This window comes from Acanthopagrus latus, chromosome 15 (genome assembly GCF_904848185.1).
Source record: "Acanthopagrus latus isolate v.2019 chromosome 15, fAcaLat1.1, whole genome shotgun sequence".
NCBI lineage: Eukaryota > Metazoa > Chordata > Actinopteri > Spariformes > Sparidae > Acanthopagrus > Acanthopagrus latus.
This window is the reverse complement of record NC_051053.1, coordinates 22581913-22602242: the sequence shown is the minus strand read 5'-3', so window position 1 is coordinate 22602242 and position 20330 is coordinate 22581913. Positions and strand designations below refer to the sequence as shown.

Genomic DNA, 20330 nt, shown 5'->3' with positions numbered 1-20330 from the left:
ACAAATGGAAACAAATGGGGAGTTACATTTTGGTCATTAGTGATTCACTCTGTCATGTTCCTCTGATGGAGCACATTGTCTCACAGCAAGTGAACACACGTATCACAGCTTCATCGCAGGATTCAACCAGTTACAAAGTGGTTTGGATTTCAATACTACCATCAGACAGAGGGTATTCTCATTTAGACCACACAGAAGCATGACTCACTGAGAGAGATGATCTTTTTAGACATGATCAAAATCACTAAATAAAGCAAGATAACATGTGAGATATTTGAATTGTGTATAAAATTAAAGCACGTCTATATGTATTGATTTTCATCTTATAAAGCTGGACCTATAACAGGACATAAATGAGATATTTTTCAGTCTTATTTAATACCTGGCTGATGAGAGCACAAGTTTTGTCTTATTATACTGTTTGTATGCGTAAGTGCGTGTAAGTGAGTAGATAATGTGCTATGAATACACTTGTCACATTAACAATCATTAGTTTAAGGCAAGATATGCTCATACTTATCAGATTTGTGAAAAGTTAGTATTAATAATCGGCACAAGGAAATTTGCTTTTGATAAGAAATAAGTGTGTGGCCCTTAAAAGGACCTTTAGTTTGGATGAACAGATCGATGTGATTTAACCTCCGAAGCCGTACAGGGTGCGGCCCTGCCTCTTCAGAGCGTACACCACATCCATGGCGGTCACCGTCTTCCTCTTGGCGTGCTCGGTGTAGGTGACGGCGTCACGGATCACGTTCTCCAGGAACACCTTCAGCACACCGCGGGTCTCCTCGTAGATCAGACCGGAGATACGCTTCACTCCACCGCGGCGAGCCAGACGGCGGATGGCTGGTTTGGTGATTCCCTGGATGTTATCACGGAGAACTTTACGGTGGCGCTTGGCGCCTCCTTTACCGAGTCCCTTACCTCCCTTTCCTCTGCCGCTCATGATTACTGAAGCTTGCGATGACTGTTTATAGTCTGCTGCTGTCGAGTCGAGAGCTCTTGAGCCTGGTGGAGTAGCTCAGGGCATCTGCCCTTTTCTACCCATTGTTGTGGGTGGAGCTTGGTGAGCGGCAAGAGGTGGGAGGGGCTGGACTCTGGAGGAAGGAGGACGTAAGTGAACCAAGGCAGGAGAGAGAGAGAGAGAGAGAGAGAGAGAGAGAGAGAGAGAGAGAGAGAGAGAGAGAGAGAGAGAGAGAGAGAGAGAGAGAGAGAGAGAGAGAGAGAGAGAGAGAGAGAGAGAGAGAGAGAGAGAGAGAGAGAGAGAGAGAGAGAGAGAGAGAGAGAGAGAGAGAGAGAGAGAGAGAGAGAGAGAGAGAATAAAGTGCTCATGTGTACTTAGTGCAGACTCGTGTTTTGTGTGTTGTGTTTCATAAGTGATCATTCATATTCATATATTCGTGTGTGTATTAGATGGTTTGCTGCTGAGAGACAGGAGGCCATATAGAAACCTGTTCTGCGGACGTAAGAGAGAGCAGCCTGCCCAAAGTTCACGCAGAGCTGCTTCGTCCTACAGTTTGGGTGGATTAAAAGAGAAAAACTGCTCCATCCGATTATCTTTGAAGATTATAAAGACACTTTAAAAAACAAAAAAAACATCTAGACACAATGCTATGAAATGTGACTCAGATTTGTGTCGTCATCCTCTCGTAAAGCGAGTTAATGACCAGAATTTTCCCGGGAAATTAAAGATCAGCTTATAGCAAATGAAACATGACGAATTGGACGAAATGTCCCTAAACTTAAACCATATGGGGACATGATTGTTAATCCATGTTCTCAGATACAGTAACTCTATTAAGACATTGTTATATATTTCAATTACAGTGTTTACCACTGTTACTATGCATGTATATTATTTTGCTTGGGGTACAGAGTAGTGCGTTTACTGTTGGGTTTTGGTTCACTCAAGATTGATACAGGTGAATATATAGACCGTCTAGTCAACAACTTAATATAATAGTCAGTGGGAAATAAATCGGAAACATTAAACGTATTAAAGTTAAATAATGTAACAAGTAAGCGGAGTAATACACGGGAAACGTGCTCTTGTTTGAAGTAGTGTGCGGCTCTTAAAAGAGCCTTTGTGTTGCTGGTCGTCAGCAGGTTTACTTGGAGCTGGTGTACTTGGTCACGGCCTTGGTGCCCTCAGACACGGCGTGCTTGGCCAGCTCACCGGGCAGCAGCAGGCGGACGGCGGTCTGGATCTCCCTGGAGGTGATGGTGGAGCGCTTGTTGTAGTGAGCCAGACGGGAGGACTCACCGGCAATACGCTCGAAGATGTCGCTCACAAAGGAGTTCATGATGCCCATAGCCTTGGAGGAGATCCCGGTGTCGGGGTGGACCTGCTTCAGGACTTTGTAAACGTAGATAGCATAGCTCTCTCTCCTGGTTCTCCTCTTCTTCTTGCCAGTCTTAGTGGCTTTAGACACGGCTTTCTTAGAGCCCTTCTTGGGTGCTTTCACTGTATCAGGCATGATTATTCTGGAGATGCAACAGCAGTCAGATGTTGGTCTTACCTCGGAGCGCGGTATTTATTTGCGCCTAATGCAAATTAGAATGTAGCGGTGCTCACACGTGATTGGCTGAGGTATAGACTGAAACTGAGCATGCGTCAACACTCGACAGCTTGACCCCCCCCCTAAACCTGAGCAAAGTATTGATCAAGGTCCGTCAAACTTGCTGACTCTTCTGTCTTTCGATTGAATGTATTTTGTTGTGTGGCAGAACTATCTCCACTGAATGTCCCTCGGGACAACGTAATCTTGTATTGCGTATGCTCTGTTAAGTATTAATTAAATGTGTACTTTTCATTCCTTATTTTCAGAGGAAGCAGAAATCTCTTCACTTTGTTGGGTGGTCAAAATGTCCTAAGCACTTTGTCCTCATATGATACCAATCAAACAAAATATAGTGAAATTACTTTCTATATGATAGCAATATAAGTAATGCACTTTTTACCATTAAATATTAGTGTCGATACTGTTATCTCATGGAGTATCTCACTGCTAAAAGAAGTGAAAGCAGAGTCACTGCCAGTTGCTGTTGCAATCTTTTGTCTCAATGGTTTCCATTAACACTTCAATTAACACATTTGTTGGTATGATAAAAGAGGGACAAAGAAAAAGAGTACAAATAAAACTGAATCTGTGTTACTGTGTATTTGCAAGTGGGAAGCATCTGGACAAAACAAAATGAATGCAGGTATGGTTGTAAGGGTTAAAAGCACTTCTGAAAAAAGAAACAACCTCTTTTGTATTGTCTTTAAACACACATCTGTTTATTACTATTGAATCAATATGTAATGATGGATTGACACCATTTCTTGGATTATGTCATATACAGATCTTGATATAGACTGTATACATGGTCCATTTATTAATTGCATTGCTGCAAGTACATCCACTGCCACAAGTTTTAGATTTATGAAGTTGATAGTGTTATAATATGAGTAGGTTATCGACACAAGGAAATTTGCTTTTGATAAGAAACAAGTGTGTGGCCCTTAAAAGGACCTTTGGTTTGGATGGACAGATCGATGTGATTTAACCTCCGAAGCCGTACAGGGTGCGGCCCTGCCTCTTCAGAGCGTACACCACATCCATGGCGGTCACCGTCTTCCTCTTGGCGTGCTCGGTGTAGGTGACGGCGTCACGGATCACGTTCTCCAGGAACACCTTCAGCACACCGCGGGTCTCCTCGTAGATCAGACCGGAGATACGCTTCACTCCACCGCGGCGGGCCAGACGGCGGATGGCTGGTTTGGTGATTCCCTGGATGTTATCACGGAGAACTTTTCGGTGACGCTTGGCGCCTCCTTTACCGAGTCCTTTGCCTCCCTTTCCTCTGCCGCTCATTGTCGCTACTTAGTCGTTTGAAGTTGATTAGTTTCGAGGACGAGACGAGACGAGAGCTCTTGAGCCTGGTGGAGTAGCTCAGGGCGTCTGCCCTTTTCTACCCATTGTTGTGGGTGGAGCTTGGTGAGCGGCAAGAGGTGGGAGGGGCTGGACTCTGGAGGAAGGAGGACGTAAGTGAACCAAGGCAGGAGAGAGAGAGAGAGAGAGAGAGAGACAGAGAGAGAGAGAAACAAAAAAAAAAAAAAAAAGTGCTCATGTGTACTTAGTGCAGACTCGTGTTTCTGTGTTTTGTGTGTGTGTGTGTTGTGTTTCATAAGTGATCATTCATATTCATATATTCATGTGTGTGTATTAGATGGTTTGTGTTGTATGTTTTGTGTTAAGTTACTTGGCCATGGAAGAGGGGGATCAGGGGATCAGGGGAATAGGGGATCAAGGGGATGGGGACGGGGGCTTCAGCTGGAGGATGAATGACAGGGGGGTGTTGACAGTTTGTTTGGCTTCTTGGATGGTTTTCTGAAGGGCAGGGTTGGTTATTGCTGTGCTTAGGTATCTTAGGGCTAATGCTTGGTGTCTCTGTCTGATGGTCTGGATGCCGGTTATTCTGTGGATGTAGTGGTTACTGATATAGTTTGGGAGACGGTGAGCCAGTTTTAGTGCTTTGTTTTGTATGACTTGGAGGCGTTGTATCTGGTTGTCAGTGAGGGTGATCCAGGCGGGGACAGAGTATTCAAACAGGGGGCGGATGTAGGCTAGATAGACTTTGATTATTGTTGAGGGTGATGCACCATGCTTTCCGCAGAGGGCTTTGAGATGGTTCAGTCTGATGTTTCCTTTTTGTTCCAGTTTTGTGATGAATTTGGTCCAGGTCATGTTGCTTTGAAAGATGACTCCGAGGAAAGTTGCTTCATTGCTGATGCTGATTTGCTGGTTGAATAATGAGAGGTTGGTGTTGTTGAGCTGTAGCTGTTGATTCTTGGTGAAGATGACACACTGGGTTTTGACAGGGTTAAGTTTGATGCGCCACATGCTTGACCAGGTTTCTATTTCTGTTATGCAATGCTGAAGTTTATTGGCTGCTAGTTGTGGAGATTTTGAGCTGGACCAGTAGCAGAGATCATCGGCAAACTGAGAAACTTTGGCTATGGTGGCTGGCGGGTAGTAGATGTCTGAGGTGTAGATGAGAAATAGAAGTGGACTGAGAACTGCGCCTTGTGGTACTCCTGCTTGGGGGGTGAATGATGTTGAGATGGCTGAGTTGACTTTGACCTTGATGTGGCGGTTGTTGAGGAAGCTGGAGATGATGGATTGAGTGGCTTTGGGTAGTTTGAGGTTGATGTCCATTAATCTGTACATGAGACCGTTATGCCATACTTTGTCGAACGCTTTTTCGATGTCAAAGAATATTGCTAGGGTAATTTGTTTTTTATTGAAGTTTCTGTAGATGTCTTCAGATAAACGGAGAATGTTGTCTGTTGTTGCTCTACCTTTTCTGAAACCTGCTTGATGGATACCGATGAGACCTATTGATTCAATGTGATTGCTGAGGCGGGAGGTGATGATTCTTTCCAAGAGTTTTCCAATGTGGCTGAGGAGGCTAATAGGGCGATAGCTGGTGACATCGTGGGGGTCTTTTCCAGGTTTGTGGATCATGATGACTAGTGCAGTCTTCCAAGGTGAAGGGAAGTGGCCGGTGGTGAGGCAAGTGGTGTAGAGCTGTCCAAGGTGCTGAAGGTAGGTGACTGGTGCTTGTTTGATCAGTATGGTGTGAATGGCGTCTTCTCCCGGTGCTTTATTTTTCAACTTTTTTAAGTGCAGTTGTATTTCTTTGGTGGTGACAGGCCTTGTGAGAAAGTGGTGCTCTGTGGGGGTGTCAATTCTATTTGTCTGTGATGATTTGTGTTTTGTGATTTCCTTGTCCACCAGGTCTTTCCATGTGTTGTCAAAGTGAGTGTCGTTGGGGCATGAGTGGATATTTTCAAGGTGGTTACGGAAGAGTGTGGCCTTTTCTTTATTGTCTGTGATGATTGTGCCAAAGGATTTAAGTGAGGGGGTGGTGCTGGTTTGTGGATCTCCATTTATGCTCTTGATTTTCTGCCAGAAGGTTCGGGGGTTTGTGTCATGGTCCAGTTTCTTGTAAAAAGTTTTCCAGGTGTTTTGTTTGTGGAGGCTGAGTTGTAGTTTGATAGTGGTTTGGAGTCTGTTTATTTCTCTTTTGGTTTGAGGTGATCGGGACCGGATGTAATTTCTTCGTAGTTTTCTCTTCTGCTTGATGAGTTGGAGGATGTGGTGGGGTAATGACTGTGTTGGGATTTTGTTGGTGTTTTTGGGTATTGTTTCCTCTCTGGCTTGGGTGAGTATTTGACTTAACAGGACTGCTTGGTGGTCCAGATCGTCGGGGGTGGTGTTGGAGATGATGGGTGTTTGTTTTAGATTTTCTTCGATGTGCGTTCTGTAAATTTCCCAGTCTGCTTTTCTGTAGTTGTATTTATTGTTTGGGGTGGCTTGTAGGTGGAAGGAGAAAGTGGTGAGGACAGGTAGGTGGTCACTCCTGAGATGGTTTGTGGTGGAGAACTGGAGAAGTTTTGAGGCCAGGTCGGGTGTGCAAAGAATCAGATCCAGGATGTCCGAGTTGCCTGTTGCTGGTGAGATGTAGGTGGGTTCATTGGTGTTGATTACTAATAAGTTGGTGTTGTTTAAAATCTGTTTGAGTGTAGTTCCATTTGTGTTTGTTATATTGCAGTGGAAGTCGATGTGTTTTGCATTGAAGTCTCCCATGATGAGGGTGTAGTCAGAGGTGTTGATGGCTTGAAACAGTTCTGCTGAAGGTCTTATTCCAGGGGGACAGTAGATGCTGATGATTGTCATAAAATGGTGCAGATGATTTTTTATTTTTATTGCGACATATTCATTTCCATTGAGTTGTTGTGATGAGAGACCGTAATCCATTTCACTGTATTCGATGTTTTTCTTGATTAAAATTGCTACTCCTCCTCCTCGTCTAAACTGTCTTTCTTTCCTAATGATATTATACCCAGGGATGTTGATGCGTGATATTTTTGTTAGGAATGTTTCATTTATTGATGCTACAGAGATGTTCTTTTCATTTAGCAGTTGGATTAATTCCTCTTTATTACCTCTTATCCCTCTGATATTTATATGAAGAAAGGTACTGACGGTCATTATGAAAAGAAAAAGAAGAATGTAACAGAGGACGGGACGGCAGGTGTGTTATGTATGGTTTGGGTGAGGATTTTCATGAGATGTAGTTTGTGTGTTTTCTGATGCTTTCGATGACTTCTTCGATTCTGGTGTCATCCATGGCCAGCTTCCTAAGGTCGTCGCGGAGGTGGGTAAGTTGGGTTTTTTTATTGGGTGGCAAGCTGGTGGGGTTGGTGGTTGGGGGTTTTTCAGGGGGTGGTGGCTTTCGGAAGGATGGAGTCGTGTATGACAGGTAGACGGGGCAATTCTTGGAGGCAGCAGAGTGTTCACCAGCACAGTTGACGCACTTGGCTTCACGTTTGTCTTTACTGCAGGTTTTGTGGTGGTGGTTTTCGCCGCATCTCAGGCATACAACAGGGTTTTTGCAATTTGTGGATATGTGATTGAACTGTTGGCATTTGTAGCACTGGCGGATGGTAGGTGGAGGCCGGGCCTTCTCCACTCTGTACTGGAACAGATCCATGTAGAAGCCCTCATGGAGGAGGCTGGCCGCTTGATCAGGGTTTGTCAGGTGAATTTTGAGAAATGTGGTTGGTTGCTGGGTGGTTCTGCTGATAATTCTGTGTATTCGGTTGATGAGGATGCCTTGGTGTTCCAGTTGTTCTTTGACTCGTGTTTCACTGATGTTGATGTCGATGCCTTTAATGACCAGGAGTTTCACAGAGGAGTCAGATGGAAGTGTGGAACCTTGTTTTCGTGCCAGTCTACAAGTGAAGTGTGCACCGTTGAATGCACCCTCCGGCCATGGCGTGAGAAGGTTGTTCAGGGAGGGGATGTCCTTAGGGAAGATGAGGAGGTTACCATTTCTCATATGAACCAATTTATGGAGTTGGATTTGTGGTTTGTGTTTTTGGATTTCTTGGACAATGGATTGATTGGTTGTGAAGGAACTATCTGGGGTTCTGTAATTTTCCATGACCACTGGTGTGACATGTTGATTTTCTGTTGATTCCCTTCTTGCTCTTTTTCTTGAGAGGACATTAATCGTTGAGTACTTATGCCTGTTTGTGCTGACGATGTCAGAGTAGGTAGCAGAAAACTGTGGGAGGGGGGTATGTGGGTCCTGTCCTTCCAGTAGGATCTGCTCCATGGTTGTTAAAGTAGATTTCATCTGCGTGATGGTGCTGCTGAGGGAGGTGGACTGAGTGTATTTGCCAAGTTCGGAATATAGGTGGTTGATTTGGGCAAAAATGTTTTTGATGATGAGGTGGTCTATATTCTCTGTGGTGGGGGGGATTGGTGGCTCGGTAGGGGTGGGGGGATCAGGGCAGGCTGTTGCAGTGGGTCTAGATGATTTGCTGATAGCTGGGGTAGAGTCTGGAGTGATGGGATCCATAGTGTGAATTTCTTGGAGGGTGTGTGAGATGAAGTTGCGCAGTGTTGCATCTTCTGGGTTCTTCCTGGTCTTCAAATTGGGGTCAGATTTCCTTCGTGTGTTGTCATGTGCTCCAAAAGCTGAAGTCCATATTCCTTTCCTCTCCAGTGTGGTTAGGGGTTTGGAACTGGCCATTGTTGTGTGTGTGTGTGTGTGTGTGTGTGTGTGTGTGTGTGTGTGTGTGTGTGTGTGTGTGTGTGTGTGTGTGTGTGTGTGTGTGTGTGTGTGTGTGTGTGTGTGTGTGTGTGTAGGCAGGGGGTGCTTGGGGTTTTTTTTTTTTTTTGTTTTTTTTGTTTTTTTTTTTTTGGGGTGTGTTTTACCTTTTGTGCTTTTTAAAAAAAGACCCACGATGGAAAGAAGTGAAATGTGAATTTCAAATGCTTTGTGACACCAGTGAGATTTTAAAAGAGATAGAAAGTGCCTTGGTAATCACCAGCGCCTCTACCTTAATTTGATATTGGTCCGTGGATGAGGGCAGTCAGGCTCTGCTGGCGATAGCTCATAGAGCAATGTAGCACTGTGTCTGTCATCGAAGGTGCGAGGCTCCGTGCGAGGCTCCGTCCATTCACCCACAAGGTCGTGGGTGTTTAGTTTCGAGGGTCGTCTGCACCCTTTATTTAAAGCACGTCCGCGGACGTGTTTGAAGACGTTAATGATGGGGTGAGGAGGCTTTTCTTCTTCGTTAGTCTCTCATGAAGCTTGATGTCTCTTTGGTCTGTAGCGCCACATACTGAACAAAACCATGAATCAACAACATGTTCCTACTTTTCATAAGATATATATTTTTTACCTGCTGTGCATGACTGAACATCACAGTGTGTTCACTCGCTCCTCTTTGTCAGAAACCAGATTGTTTTGTTAGTTTAGACTTTATTTCACTGCTCATTTCTCTTTGTTTGCTCTGTACATGCTCCCTCTGAGAAACATTATTGATCATCATGAATCACTGCTGAAGGTATTAAACTACACATCTCGTGTCCTCCAGACGATCCCAGGTCTTTTAACACTTTTATTCTTGTCACTAACATCAAATGCTTTTTTAATTTTCAGGAATATAGCTGCATTTTTCTGACTCATCAGTAAAATGAACAATAGATTATTCAAACTGATTTTTCATTTTCCTTTTCAAGACTGCTCATTGTGACTTAATTAAAATGAAAAAGAAGATTTAATTTCCCAAAAGATGCCTCAGCAAATACTTACCAAAATTAAATGTGAGATGTCAAATTTGAAAATTAAAATGCATTAGCAGAAGTGCTTTTTCATTTCAAGGTCATGATTTCTAAACGTGTATTTTAGTTGTTATCTGTTTAAATTCTCCTAAACCAGAGTGTAAAATATTTCATTGGTTTGATAATGTGGTTTTATTTAATTACAGATCTGATCATCAATACCTATTTGTCTATTTGGAAAACTTCATAGCGGGTGTTTGTGGGCTGCTGTGGTCTTCTCCGTCCGTCCCCCGGCTGACAGTACTGTTGTGTAGCAACAGTGAAGTTTTGGCACTGCGAGTACCATGCAACATGTAAGGGATAATGCCCGACGAGATATCCACTAACAGAAGTTAATGGACGACGCGCAGCCTTTAGTCAGCCGTGACTAGCAGAGACAACCATGTTGCTGCTAATCAGTGTGCTTGCAGCAGCAGGGCATTATTGAACAGAGGGGAAACAGTATCTGACAGTATTACAAGCTGTATTATGTCTGTGGGGGTCAGGCTCGTGCTGCTGCTGAAGGCCTCCACTGATTGGTGGGTCAGCCCGACACCACGTCACCACTCTGGCTCTGGTAGGAGGAGGCGCATGCGGCCATACATCCAGGCCACCAGGCTGCATCATGCCGGACATTGTTTGGAAAGTTACTGTTGTTTATTTCACCACAATTCTCGGCTTCTGCTGCTGTTTTCGCACCGACGTGAACCCCGAGGACAACCCGAACATCCCGGCTATAGCCAAGTACTTCACCACTAAAGGGAGGTACGAGGAAGTGAACCCGTATCTCATAGACGACATACTTGCTGTGAACAGATCCATCTTACAGCCTCCATCTCCGCAATGTCGCGAAATCCACCTGACTGCCATCATAAGACACGGCACAAGGTACCCGACCAGCAAAAACGTCAAGAAGATGCAGAAGCTGTACGAGCTGGTGAAGAGCAGCGCCGCAGCCAAAGAGAGCTGGCTGAGTGAGATCCAGACCCAGTGGAGGATGTGGTACACTGAGGACATGGACGGCAGACTCGTCCAGAAAGGTGTGGACGACCACAAACATCTGGCTGTCAGGCTGTCGAAGCTGTTCCCCACAATGATCTCAGAGGAGAAGCTCCGAGGGGGATTCATCAACTTCATCACCAGCTCAAAGCACAGGTGTGTCAACAGCACACTGTCCTTCAAGGCAGGACTGACAGGGCTGTGGGACATTACAGGTATGAGCTCATCATGACATGATTATTATTAACAACTTAGATTCACTTTCAGTAAAATCTGCAACTTTTGTTCTCTACCCAGATGAGGAGTTTGACCACACAGTGAACGATGCCCTGATGAGGTTCTTTGACCAGTGCACCAGGTTTGTGGAGGAAGTCGACAACAACCCGTCAGCTGTGACAGAGGTGGACAAGTTCAGGCAGGGACCAGAGATGAGGAGGGTCCAGGAGAAGATCGCAGACCGTCTCAGAGTCCCGTACGATAACATCACAGATGGTGAGTGTTGGAGAAAATTGTGAAAGTTTGTGGAAAAAAAAAACATCACCACAGTGCAAATGATCAAGGTGCAACTTCGTTGTCTCGTCATTATGCAACACAGGATTGCACAATGAAATGTAGCTGTAGCTTCAAAGGAATAAAGTTGAACATGTAATTATATTTATGATGAAGATCTACAGTTACATGCACACAGATGACAACACCAGCACCAACGTGAGTGACATGTTGCATGAAATTTAGATTAATGTTTGAAAGCCCTTGACGAGCTCTTTCTGTCAGGGAGGCAGCATATCACCAGAGTAACATTCTCTTAATAATTTAAATCAATCAGCCCATTCATAAGTTTGAAATAGTACCTTCAGATCGAGCCACAGGTCTGCATATCGGTGTAGTCGTATCTTTAACTTTAAAATTGATTTTTCGATTTGTGTCAGTTCATTTGTATTCCCTTGTTACCTGAGTACTTTCGTTTACAAGTTGGAGAACAAGCATTAACAATTATTTGGCAGCATCGGCTATCGAAGAACAAGAAGCAATGCACATTTGAATTAGCACAAGTAGGACATTGAAATTAGGAAATACCCCCTAAACTGACATTTTCTCTTATACAACATGAACAAGTGCAAATTAATCATACTTCATGCATGGACCACTGTGGTCTATATCTATGTGATTTTGCAGCCCTTCATTTAATCAAAGCGTTGTGACGATACAGAACTGAATCTGTGTCTCAGCCTGAAACACGCTGCAGACAGAAGATGTTGTACACCAGCTTTTAAACACAAAATAGTGAAGTGGTCAGTATCCACTGGATGGAGCTGTTTTCTAACTTTGTCCTGAGGCCTCTGCAGCAGGCTGCAGTAAATCTTGTCTTTAATGGCCTCGAATTAGTATTATAGGCTTCAAAAATGCAATAATTCAACAAGCAATTTCCTGTTTAGGTTCAGTTTTAAGGTGAAGACAAAGCTGTAGATACTTGTATAGATACAATGCCTACAGTGGAAGTACATCCTTTCTGTGACATCTTAACATGGCTGCATTTTCAGTATAACTTCCCCACTGAACATTATTACACCAAACTTTCTCCCGCAGATCTGACTGAGGCTGCGTTTGACTTGTGTGCTTATGAATTTGTGATAAAAGCGGTGAACTCTCCCTGGTGTCAGCTCTTCGATGAGAGTGATGCAAAGGTAGGAGCAACAAGTGGTCAACAGTATGTAGACTTAAAGTGACAGCGCTATCAGATAACTGCTCTCAACTGAAATCAAATCAGAGCAAATACATTTAATTTATATAGCCCAAAATCACAATCACACTGTCTCAGTGGTCTTTACAGTGTGTACACTGAGCGACATCCTCTGTCCTCAGTCCCTCGATTCAAGTGAGGAAAAACTTGCTATGTTTATGGGGAAAAAAAGACCCTTTTAACTGGGTAAAAAAAATCAGCTGTGATCTCTATGAGGCGGATTAAAGTCAGCCAGGAGGTATTTGATCATTATTTCAGGTTCATTTAATCATGGGGCTAGACATAACAGAGAGAGCGAACGGGATGTTTTCCAGCACAATAGGCTTTGGTATTTTCTACTACAAAGGAACAAAGGATCGGTTTTATTCAACTTTCTCAGTAAGTCATGGCAGTGTGACAGTGAGACAGCATTCAAAGCTCCAGGACGCTAAAACCGAGGCAGCTAAATGTGATCCAGCCTGTCAGTAATTTATTGTTTAAAACTGTTCTTTCCTGTGCTTTTGCTCCTTTGGCATGTTAAAATTTCCCTTGTGAAAAAAGACCCATTTAACCCCTTTGAATCATACTCTCCGTTTTTGCCAGAAAAGACTACTATTTCACCGTCACAAGTGAATTTATCTACAGGGCTGTTTATCACCAAGTGAAGGCTGTTTTTTCTACATAGTACAAATAGAATTGTTCAAATTTAGCACAAGCAAAACTGCTTGGACTTTACACAGGGCAAATAAACACAGATGAAGGGCAATTTCAAGGTTCATGTTTAACTCGTTCATGCGTGAATCATTAAGTTGTTTTACTCCTTAAGAAATGAAAATAACATGCCAAAAGCTTCCTTCAATATATGTTTGTAACTCTACATATTTATTTCAGAAAACATAGACACAGAACATTGAAGCTAGTGAACAAAACAATGCACACTTCATGTTTGGGACATGGTACTCCAGCTTGAATAGTTAAAAATGGCTTCCAAATATCCTTCCGCTGTAGTGAACAGCAGGAAAGCGTGAGGTTTTATTTCGCTAAAGGTCACAAATAAAAAGGCACTTGAATTAACCAGAGAGGCAGCTGATCGTACGGGCACATAAAGTCACCTGAGGGCATGAGAACGTTCAGTAACTTAACCAACTATTGAATCCAACACAAACAGGACAACACAAACAGGACAACACAAACAAACAGCTCAGTAAAATCTGGGTAAGAGGTATTCAGCAACACCAACATTAGACAAGTCATCTAGATATCTTGTTGTTTGTTGTATTCATTACTTTGTTTGTTGTGGCTCACTATTCATTCATTGAGAATCTCACTGCTATTGTGTGCATATGAAAGGATGTTTTGTGTTACAAGCTGACACAGAATTGCAAAACTGATCTAAACCGGGATATTGTTGTTTTAAAAGCCCACGCATGTACAGGTTATCTTTGAACAATGTACCAACAGGTTATGGAGTACGCAACTGACCTGAGGGAATTCTGGAAAAGAGGCTACGGTCACGACATCAACAGCAAGGCGAGCTGCGTACTCTTTCATGATGTCTTTAGCCGACTGGACAAGGCAGCCGGCGAGAACAAGTAAGTGAACTTTAAAGGTGAGCTGAAGTCCAAACGAATATAGAAAAGCCTCAGTGGAATAGATGAAACAGTCACAGGTATCATCAGTTTCATCAGCCTGTCCTTCAGTCTTGTTTGTTTCATTCAGTTTTTGCCAATTTGATTAACAGAGAAGTTTATAAACCATCTGTCAATCGACTAATAAAAGATAATTGACTAATTGTATGTCAGATCAGGCCAGCAGGTGACTGAAGCTGTGACAGTCCAGGTCGGCCATGCAGACACCCTCCTGCCATTGCTGACCCTCCTGGGCTTCTTCGAGGACGGCGATGCGCTGACATCCACCAACTACGCCTCTCAGACCCAACGCTCTTTCCGCACCAGCCACTTTTTACCCTATGCAGCTAACTTACTCTTCGTCCTGTACGACTGTGGGGGAGGCGACCTGAGACTGCAGCCGCTGCTCAACGAGAAGACAGTGACTTTCCCCGGTTTGACTGACCAGAGGGCCTCCATGCCGCTCTATGAAGACGTCAAAGAGCACTACAGGGAACTTCTGCAAGGCTGTGACTTTGAGGCTGAGTGTCGACTGTTCAAGCGTCCTGCTGATATTTAGGCAGACAGGGTAGATTACGGGATGATTGTAGAGTTACAGGTGCTTTTATAATTGTAAAAATGTAATAACAGTATTGTCCAAGCATGAAAATGTAAATCGTTGGAAAAACATTGTTGTAATAAACATTTTCAGGAAGCACAAAACACATTTTGAGAAGCACTGAAATAAAACTCAAGATCTGACTAAATGACCACTGTTATTGCAAATCAATAGAAAGAACTATGAAATAGAAGTAACATATAGAATCATTTCATGTGTTATTAATTACAACTTTCTGACCCAAACTTTTGCCATCATCTAGTTTGTATCAACACCTACAGTACATGTTATGGTATCTCAATATTTTATATATATACGGACTACTGACACACATGGTCAGTAGTAATTGCACTGACATTAGATTGCTGAAGGTTTTTGAAAACATGGATGAACTAAGATGTCAGGAGTGGGGAAAACTAATGTCAGCAATATTTAAAGAGTTAATCATGTTTTAGCTACAGCAGGAAAAATCACCAGCACCAGGACCAACTTTTAAACTAACCTTCATTAAGTGTTTTAAAATTATAATTCAAAACTTACTTACATAAGTACCAGCAGTACAGTGGTTAAAAGTGATCAATGTCTGTTATTGTGTATTATGTGAAGCTTTGTGTCAGGCTCGCGCTGCTGCTGAAGGCCTCCACTGATTGGTGGGTCAGCCCGACACCACGTCACCACTCTGGCTCTGGTAGGAGGAGGCGCATGCGGCCATACATCCAGGCTACCAGGCTGCATCATGCCGGACATTGTTTGGAAAGTTACTGTTGTTTATTTCACCACAATTCTCGGCTTCCGCTGCTGTTTTCGCACCGACGTGAACCCCGAGGACAACCCGAACATCCCGGCTATCGCCAAGTACTTCACCACTAAAGGGAGGTACGAGGAAGTGAACCCGTATCTCATAGACGACATACTTGCTGTGAACAGATCCATCTTACAGCCTCCATCTCCGCAATGTCGCGAAATCCATCTGACTGCCATCATAAGACACGGCACAAGGTACCCGACCAGCAAAAACGTCAAGAAGATGCAGAAGCTGTGCGAGCTGGTGAAGAGCAGCGCCGCAGCCAAAGAGAGCTGGCTGCGTGAGATCCAGACCCAGTGGAGGATGTGGTACACTGAGGACATGGACGGCAGACTCGTCCAGAAAGGTGTGGACGACCACAAACATCTGGCTGTCAGGCTGTCGAAGCTGTTCCCCACAATGATCTCAGAGGAGAAGCTCCGAGGGGGATTCATCAACTTCATCACCAGCTCAAAGCACAGGTGTGTCAACAGCACACTGTCCTTCAAGGCAGGACTGACAGGGCTGTGGGACATTACAGGTATGAGCTCATCATGACATGATTATGTTTAACATCTTAGATTCACTTTCAGTAAAACCTGCAACTTTTGTTCTCTACCCAGATGAGGAGTTTGACCACACAGTGAATGATGCCCTGATGAGGTTCTTTGACCAGTGCACCAGGTTTGTGGAGGAAGTCGACAACAACCCGTCAGCTTTGTCAGAGGTGGACAAGTTCAGGCAGGGACCAGAGATGAGGAGGGTCCAGGAGAAGATCGCAGACCGTCTCAGAGTCCCGTACAATACCATCACAGATAGTGAGTGTCGAAGAAAGTTGTGAAAGTTTTGTCTTTGTAAAAAACATACCCACTATCACACTGCAAAGGATCAAGGTGCAACTTGGTCGTCATCATGCAACACAGGATTGCACAATGAAATGCAGCTGTAGCTTCTCGCACTACACAGACAGACAATGTTGACACAAAGATTTAATTATTTGAGACTAGAAACGAATAAGGCAATAAAATGGGTCAAACAATTGTATGAAGTACGTAAAAGTAGTAGTAAGTGAAGGAATATGAGGGAAAACGAAATTAGATTTAAAAGGAAGATGTACAGTTACATGCACACAAATACCAATTAGAACTAAGTGACATTTTGCATGAAAGTTTGATTTACGTATCATGAATAAAGGCTCTTGATGAGCTCTTACTGCAAGAACAACACAACACAAGAACAACACACAACTTAATCCAGAAATGTTATTAGTTATTACCAAATTACACAGCACAAGATAAACTGGAAAACCTACTCAAATATCTAATAACTTTAGTAGCACAAATCCCAATAAATTGGGTAATAAGTATTTGTATCAGGGGATGATATCATGTACAATTTCCTGTTGGTCATATTTCATAGTGAGTATGTGTACAGTAGGTGGAGCTGTTTCCTTATTTGTACTGTATATTGAGTATTGGAAGCTCTGCTAGATTGACCTGTTGCTCAAGAAGTGTCACAGGCCTCATTAACATTTCACTTCAACCTTTCCCCTCCAGATATGGCCGAAGCCGCCTTTTACTTGTGTGCTTACGAGTTTGCTATCAAGACTGTGAACTCTCCCTGGTGTCGGCTCTTCGATGAGGTCGATGCTCAGGTACGGACTTTTTAAGGGGTCAATAATCTGAAGTACTAGTTCTAAGTTATGTTACTGTTTGTCGTTTATAATAAGGTGGAAGATTATAACACCTTATATTACAGGGTTAGGGTTACTTATTCTCATGTAATCTGTATTGTCTCTGTTTGATAAAAAAAAATACAAAGAATTGTGAAAAAAAAATCAAAAACAAAGCCAAGTTAGAGTTAAACTCCTGCCTAAACAGTATGTAATGCTTGTATTTGCTTTGCCGCTGTATTCATACATTGACAAAGAGAGTGTTTTGGGTCTTGTGTTACAAGCTGACCTAACACTCAGGTGACCTGAAATGTTACCTTGCAAAACAAAAACTGACCGACCGTGTATCCAGACCTCTAATGACTTTTACTGTTGGGTTCAACAGGTTATGGAGTACGCAAATGACCTGAAACAGTTCTGGAAAAGAGGCTACGGTCATGATATTAACAGCAAGTCGAGCTGCATCCTATTCCATGATTTGTTTAGTCGACTCGACAAAGCAGCCAACGAGAACAAGTGAGTAAATTTCCTCCAGTGCTAAAAATGGATCGTGGTGTTTCTATGAATGTTTCCCTCCTAACTGTGTCAGTTAGTTGGTCGGTTTATCTGCAGTGTATGAACTTGTGTAGAGCTTTATGCAACATTAATAGGTAGTTTTGGGTTAAAATGGGTTAAATCGACCGGAATTATTATTATTATTAGGTAATACATTCAAATTTACATTAGATCACCTCAGGAAAAGATAGCCAACTCACCAAACAAGTCTCAGAAAAAGGTACTAAACTGTAACTCTGATTAATAATTCACTTCATGACTTAAACCAAAATGACTCTACCTGCTCGTAATGGTCAAAGGATTTGGGGGTCCTTGACAGTGTCGAGGTTGGTAACATTCACACTTGTACAATATTAAGTACACAGCATGAAGGTTTAAAAGTCTTTTATGTAACACAAAGATGAAACCACACAATCTAACATGTACAGGTGTGTCTGTATGGGAGAACAAAAGCATAATGGTGGCTAGGTTTCAAAGTACCATGATGCACGGCATGGACAAAGGAAGACTACAAACAAAACTACAAGATGGCTGATCGCAGGGTTGGACTAGATGGTGGATCACCGATTGTTTCATTGATAGGAGAGAACAAGGAAACAATGGTGGTGCTCACATCATGTGACATCAGGCTGAAGGTGTGTGTGTGTGTGTGTTGCCAAGGTAAAGAAGATGATTAGTTGCATGCAAATACTCTGACTCTGTAAAGCATAAATCAACTTAAGTCTAATACGCTGTGTAGCAAACCAAACTACCAATAACCCGACCTGAGATCATAATAACACCCAAACAGTGAACAAACACACAGATGTGCACTACATCACCCAAAACTAAAGTTCTTGTGCTTAGCCATGCTATGCTATGCCGTGTGCTATCTAGGCCCAGTTCAACGTCACCAGTCTTTGAAGAAAAGGCGCCGATGAGCCAAGCAGGAGAAGGTTGTAATTCCAATGTTGAACAATGCCGTTCTTGCTGTGCATGGTCTGAAGAAAGACCGCAGGTGGAGGAAACTGGTCGCTCCTTTCCTTTGCAGGGATAGCAGCCCTGATGCTATCTTGTTCTGTCTGTTCCTTGGATTGCGGAGTTGGCTGTTAAGCTTTGCATTGCAGCTGCTCCTGCTAACTAAGCTGGAATACTAGCAGGACCTTGCGTCGCTGCTGTGAGGAGAAGTTCTCTTGGCCTGCTGGAAATGCAGCTGGCAACGCTCAGCAGCTGTTAGGTCCAGAATAATCCAGGAGAAGAGAACTTGAGGGCAGGCAGCCCCGTGGAGAGAGAGGTGGAGAAGATGGAGAGCAAAGGAGGTGGCTGGAGTTGTGTTTTTTACCTATTCCTTGACAAAATGAGTCCGCAATATTGCTTCTCTAATTCAAGTCCATTTACATTTCCAATGTAGTTAATTTTTATTTGGCTCTAGAGAAAAAGAAAGTTATCTCATTCAACATCAGTATCAATATTTCCTTAATTTGTTACAGCTGCTACCTGTTTATCAACTTCTGAGAAAAATCATCAAAAAATTTTAACATGATGTACCAATATTACAACATTTATTTTCCTGATCAATTAATTCATCAGTTATCAACTGTAGCTCTAGAAAATGGCAAAAAAAACTGTATAATAAGAAACAAAGAGAAAACAACAACAGTTTAATCTGGATTAAACCTGACCCGGATGTTGTTTGTTCTACATGGTAAGTCAAGCCAGCAGGTGCCGGAAGCTGTGACAGTCCAGGTTTGTTTGGTTCAGAATCTGGCTAAACCAGCCCTAGAGAGGATGTGTCTCCTGCCTTAAAAGGTACAATCTTAATGACCAGATGTTGTTTGTTCTGTATGTCAGATCAGGCCAGCAGGTGACTGAAGCTGTGACAGTCCAGGTCGGCCATGCAGAGACCCTCCTGCCACTGCTTACACTTCTGGGCTTCTTCAAGGACGGCGATGCCCTGACATCCACCAACTACGCCTCTCAGACCCAACGCTCGTTCCGCACCAGCCACTTTTTACCCTACGCAGCTAACTTACTCTTCGTCCTGTACGACTGTGGGGGAGGCGACCTGAGACTGCAGTCGCTGCTCAACGAGAAGACAGTGACTTTCCCCGGTTTGACTGACCAGAGGGCCTCCATGCCGCTCTATGAAGACGTCAAAGAGCACTACAGGGAACTTCTGCAAGGCTGTGACTTTGAGGCTGAGTGTCGACTGTTCAAGCGTCCTGCTGATGTTTAGGCAGACAGGGTAGACTCTGGAAAAGACGACATTACAGTGGCGTTGTTGTGTTTTCTTTGCATGAACATATCGCAGTATCAACTGGGCTTTTTAGTGTTTTTCACTCCCTTTGTGTTGCACCTGAGAAAAGGCAGATTTGGTGTCTCTGAAACACCCCAGGGATTTAATTTGAAGTGTACCCGTACCATTACAGTATTACTACATCTGTATTGCTTAATTACAGGGTTTATTTCCATTATTGCACATGATATAACATGAATTAAAGTGTGAATTTTTGCAGTGTGAACATTTTCTATGTCCTGTTACAGTACCGCCATTCTGACCATGTATTATTATGCTGTATCTATAGAAATGTATTTTCTATATTTGTTTTATTTCATCATTTATATTGCCCCTCATGCACAAGTAGATTTGAACTAAAATTAATAGAACGACTAGAATTTTTGAAAGGTGATCAGCTCTGCATTTAAAAGTCCACTCTGCAAAAATCTACT

General features: G+C 43.2%; 5 protein-coding genes across 5 annotated transcripts; 2 read left to right on the top strand and 3 right to left on the bottom strand.

The window, feature by feature from the left end:
* Positions 1-584: 584 nt before the first annotated feature.
* Positions 585-1024, bottom strand: LOC119034031 (histone H4). Its single transcript, XM_037124735.1, has one exon. It carries the CDS (start codon positions 944-946, stop codon positions 635-637), a length of 312 nt encoding a protein of 103 aa, XP_036980630.1. The 5' UTR covers positions 947-1024; the 3' UTR covers positions 585-634.
* Positions 1025-2062: 1038 nt separating this feature from the next.
* Positions 2063-2510, bottom strand: LOC119034030 (histone H2B 1/2-like). Its single transcript, XM_037124734.1, has one exon. It carries the CDS (start codon positions 2475-2477, stop codon positions 2109-2111), a length of 369 nt encoding a protein of 122 aa, XP_036980629.1. The 5' UTR covers positions 2478-2510; the 3' UTR covers positions 2063-2108.
* A 985-nt stretch (positions 2511-3495) lies between these two features.
* On the bottom strand, positions 3496-3905 carry LOC119034032 (histone H4). Its single transcript, XM_037124736.1, has one exon. It carries the CDS (start codon positions 3855-3857, stop codon positions 3546-3548), a length of 312 nt encoding a protein of 103 aa, XP_036980631.1. The 5' UTR covers positions 3858-3905; the 3' UTR covers positions 3496-3545.
* A 6285-nt stretch (positions 3906-10190) lies between these two features.
* Positions 10191-14819, top strand: LOC119033234 (multiple inositol polyphosphate phosphatase 1-like). The gene is made up of 5 exons (XM_037123066.1): positions 10191-10879; positions 10962-11156; positions 12252-12349; positions 13846-13976; positions 14187-14819. The coding sequence occupies exons 1-5, from the start codon at positions 10291-10293 to the stop codon at positions 14569-14571; spliced, it is 1398 nt and encodes a 465-aa protein (XP_036978961.1). The 5' UTR covers positions 10191-10290; the 3' UTR covers positions 14572-14819.
* A 395-nt stretch (positions 14820-15214) lies between these two features.
* Positions 15215-20122, top strand: LOC119033236 (multiple inositol polyphosphate phosphatase 1-like). Its single transcript, XM_037123068.1, has 5 exons — positions 15215-15935; positions 16018-16212; positions 16951-17048; positions 17452-17582; positions 19452-20122. Exons 1-5 carry the CDS (start codon positions 15347-15349, stop codon positions 19834-19836), a joined length of 1398 nt encoding a protein of 465 aa, XP_036978963.1. The 5' UTR covers positions 15215-15346; the 3' UTR covers positions 19837-20122.
* The last annotated feature ends 208 nt before the right edge of the window (positions 20123-20330 follow it).

What these genes read in the sequence shown, in the direction of transcription:
- LOC119034030 (XM_037124734.1), bottom strand. Translation starts at nt 2,477, where the DNA reads ATGCCTGATACAGTGAAAGCACCCAAGAAGGGCTCTAAGAAAGCCGTG.
- LOC119033236 (XM_037123068.1), top strand. Translation starts at nt 15,347, where the DNA reads ATGCCGGACATTGTTTGGAAAGTTACTGTTGTTTATTTCACCACAATT. An exon ending in AGGGCTGTGGGACATTACAG is followed by an intron (nt 15,936 to 16,017) that starts GTATGAGCTCAT and finishes TTCTCTACCCAG; the next exon opens with ATGAGGAGTTTGACCACACA. An exon ending in AAAGCAGCCAACGAGAACAA is followed by an intron (nt 17,583 to 19,451) that starts GTGAGTAAATTT and finishes TCTGTATGTCAG; the next exon opens with ATCAGGCCAGCAGGTGACTG.
- LOC119034031 (XM_037124735.1), bottom strand. Translation starts at nt 946, where the DNA reads ATGAGCGGCAGAGGAAAGGGAGGTAAGGGACTCGGTAAAGGAGGCGCC.
- LOC119034032 (XM_037124736.1), bottom strand. Translation starts at nt 3,857, where the DNA reads ATGAGCGGCAGAGGAAAGGGAGGCAAAGGACTCGGTAAAGGAGGCGCC.
- LOC119033234 (XM_037123066.1), top strand. Translation starts at nt 10,291, where the DNA reads ATGCCGGACATTGTTTGGAAAGTTACTGTTGTTTATTTCACCACAATT. An exon ending in GTACGATAACATCACAGATG is followed by an intron (nt 11,157 to 12,251) that starts GTGAGTGTTGGA and finishes TTTCTCCCGCAG; the next exon opens with ATCTGACTGAGGCTGCGTTT. An exon ending in TCGATGAGAGTGATGCAAAG is followed by an intron (nt 12,350 to 13,845) that starts GTAGGAGCAACA and finishes ATGTACCAACAG; the next exon opens with GTTATGGAGTACGCAACTGA.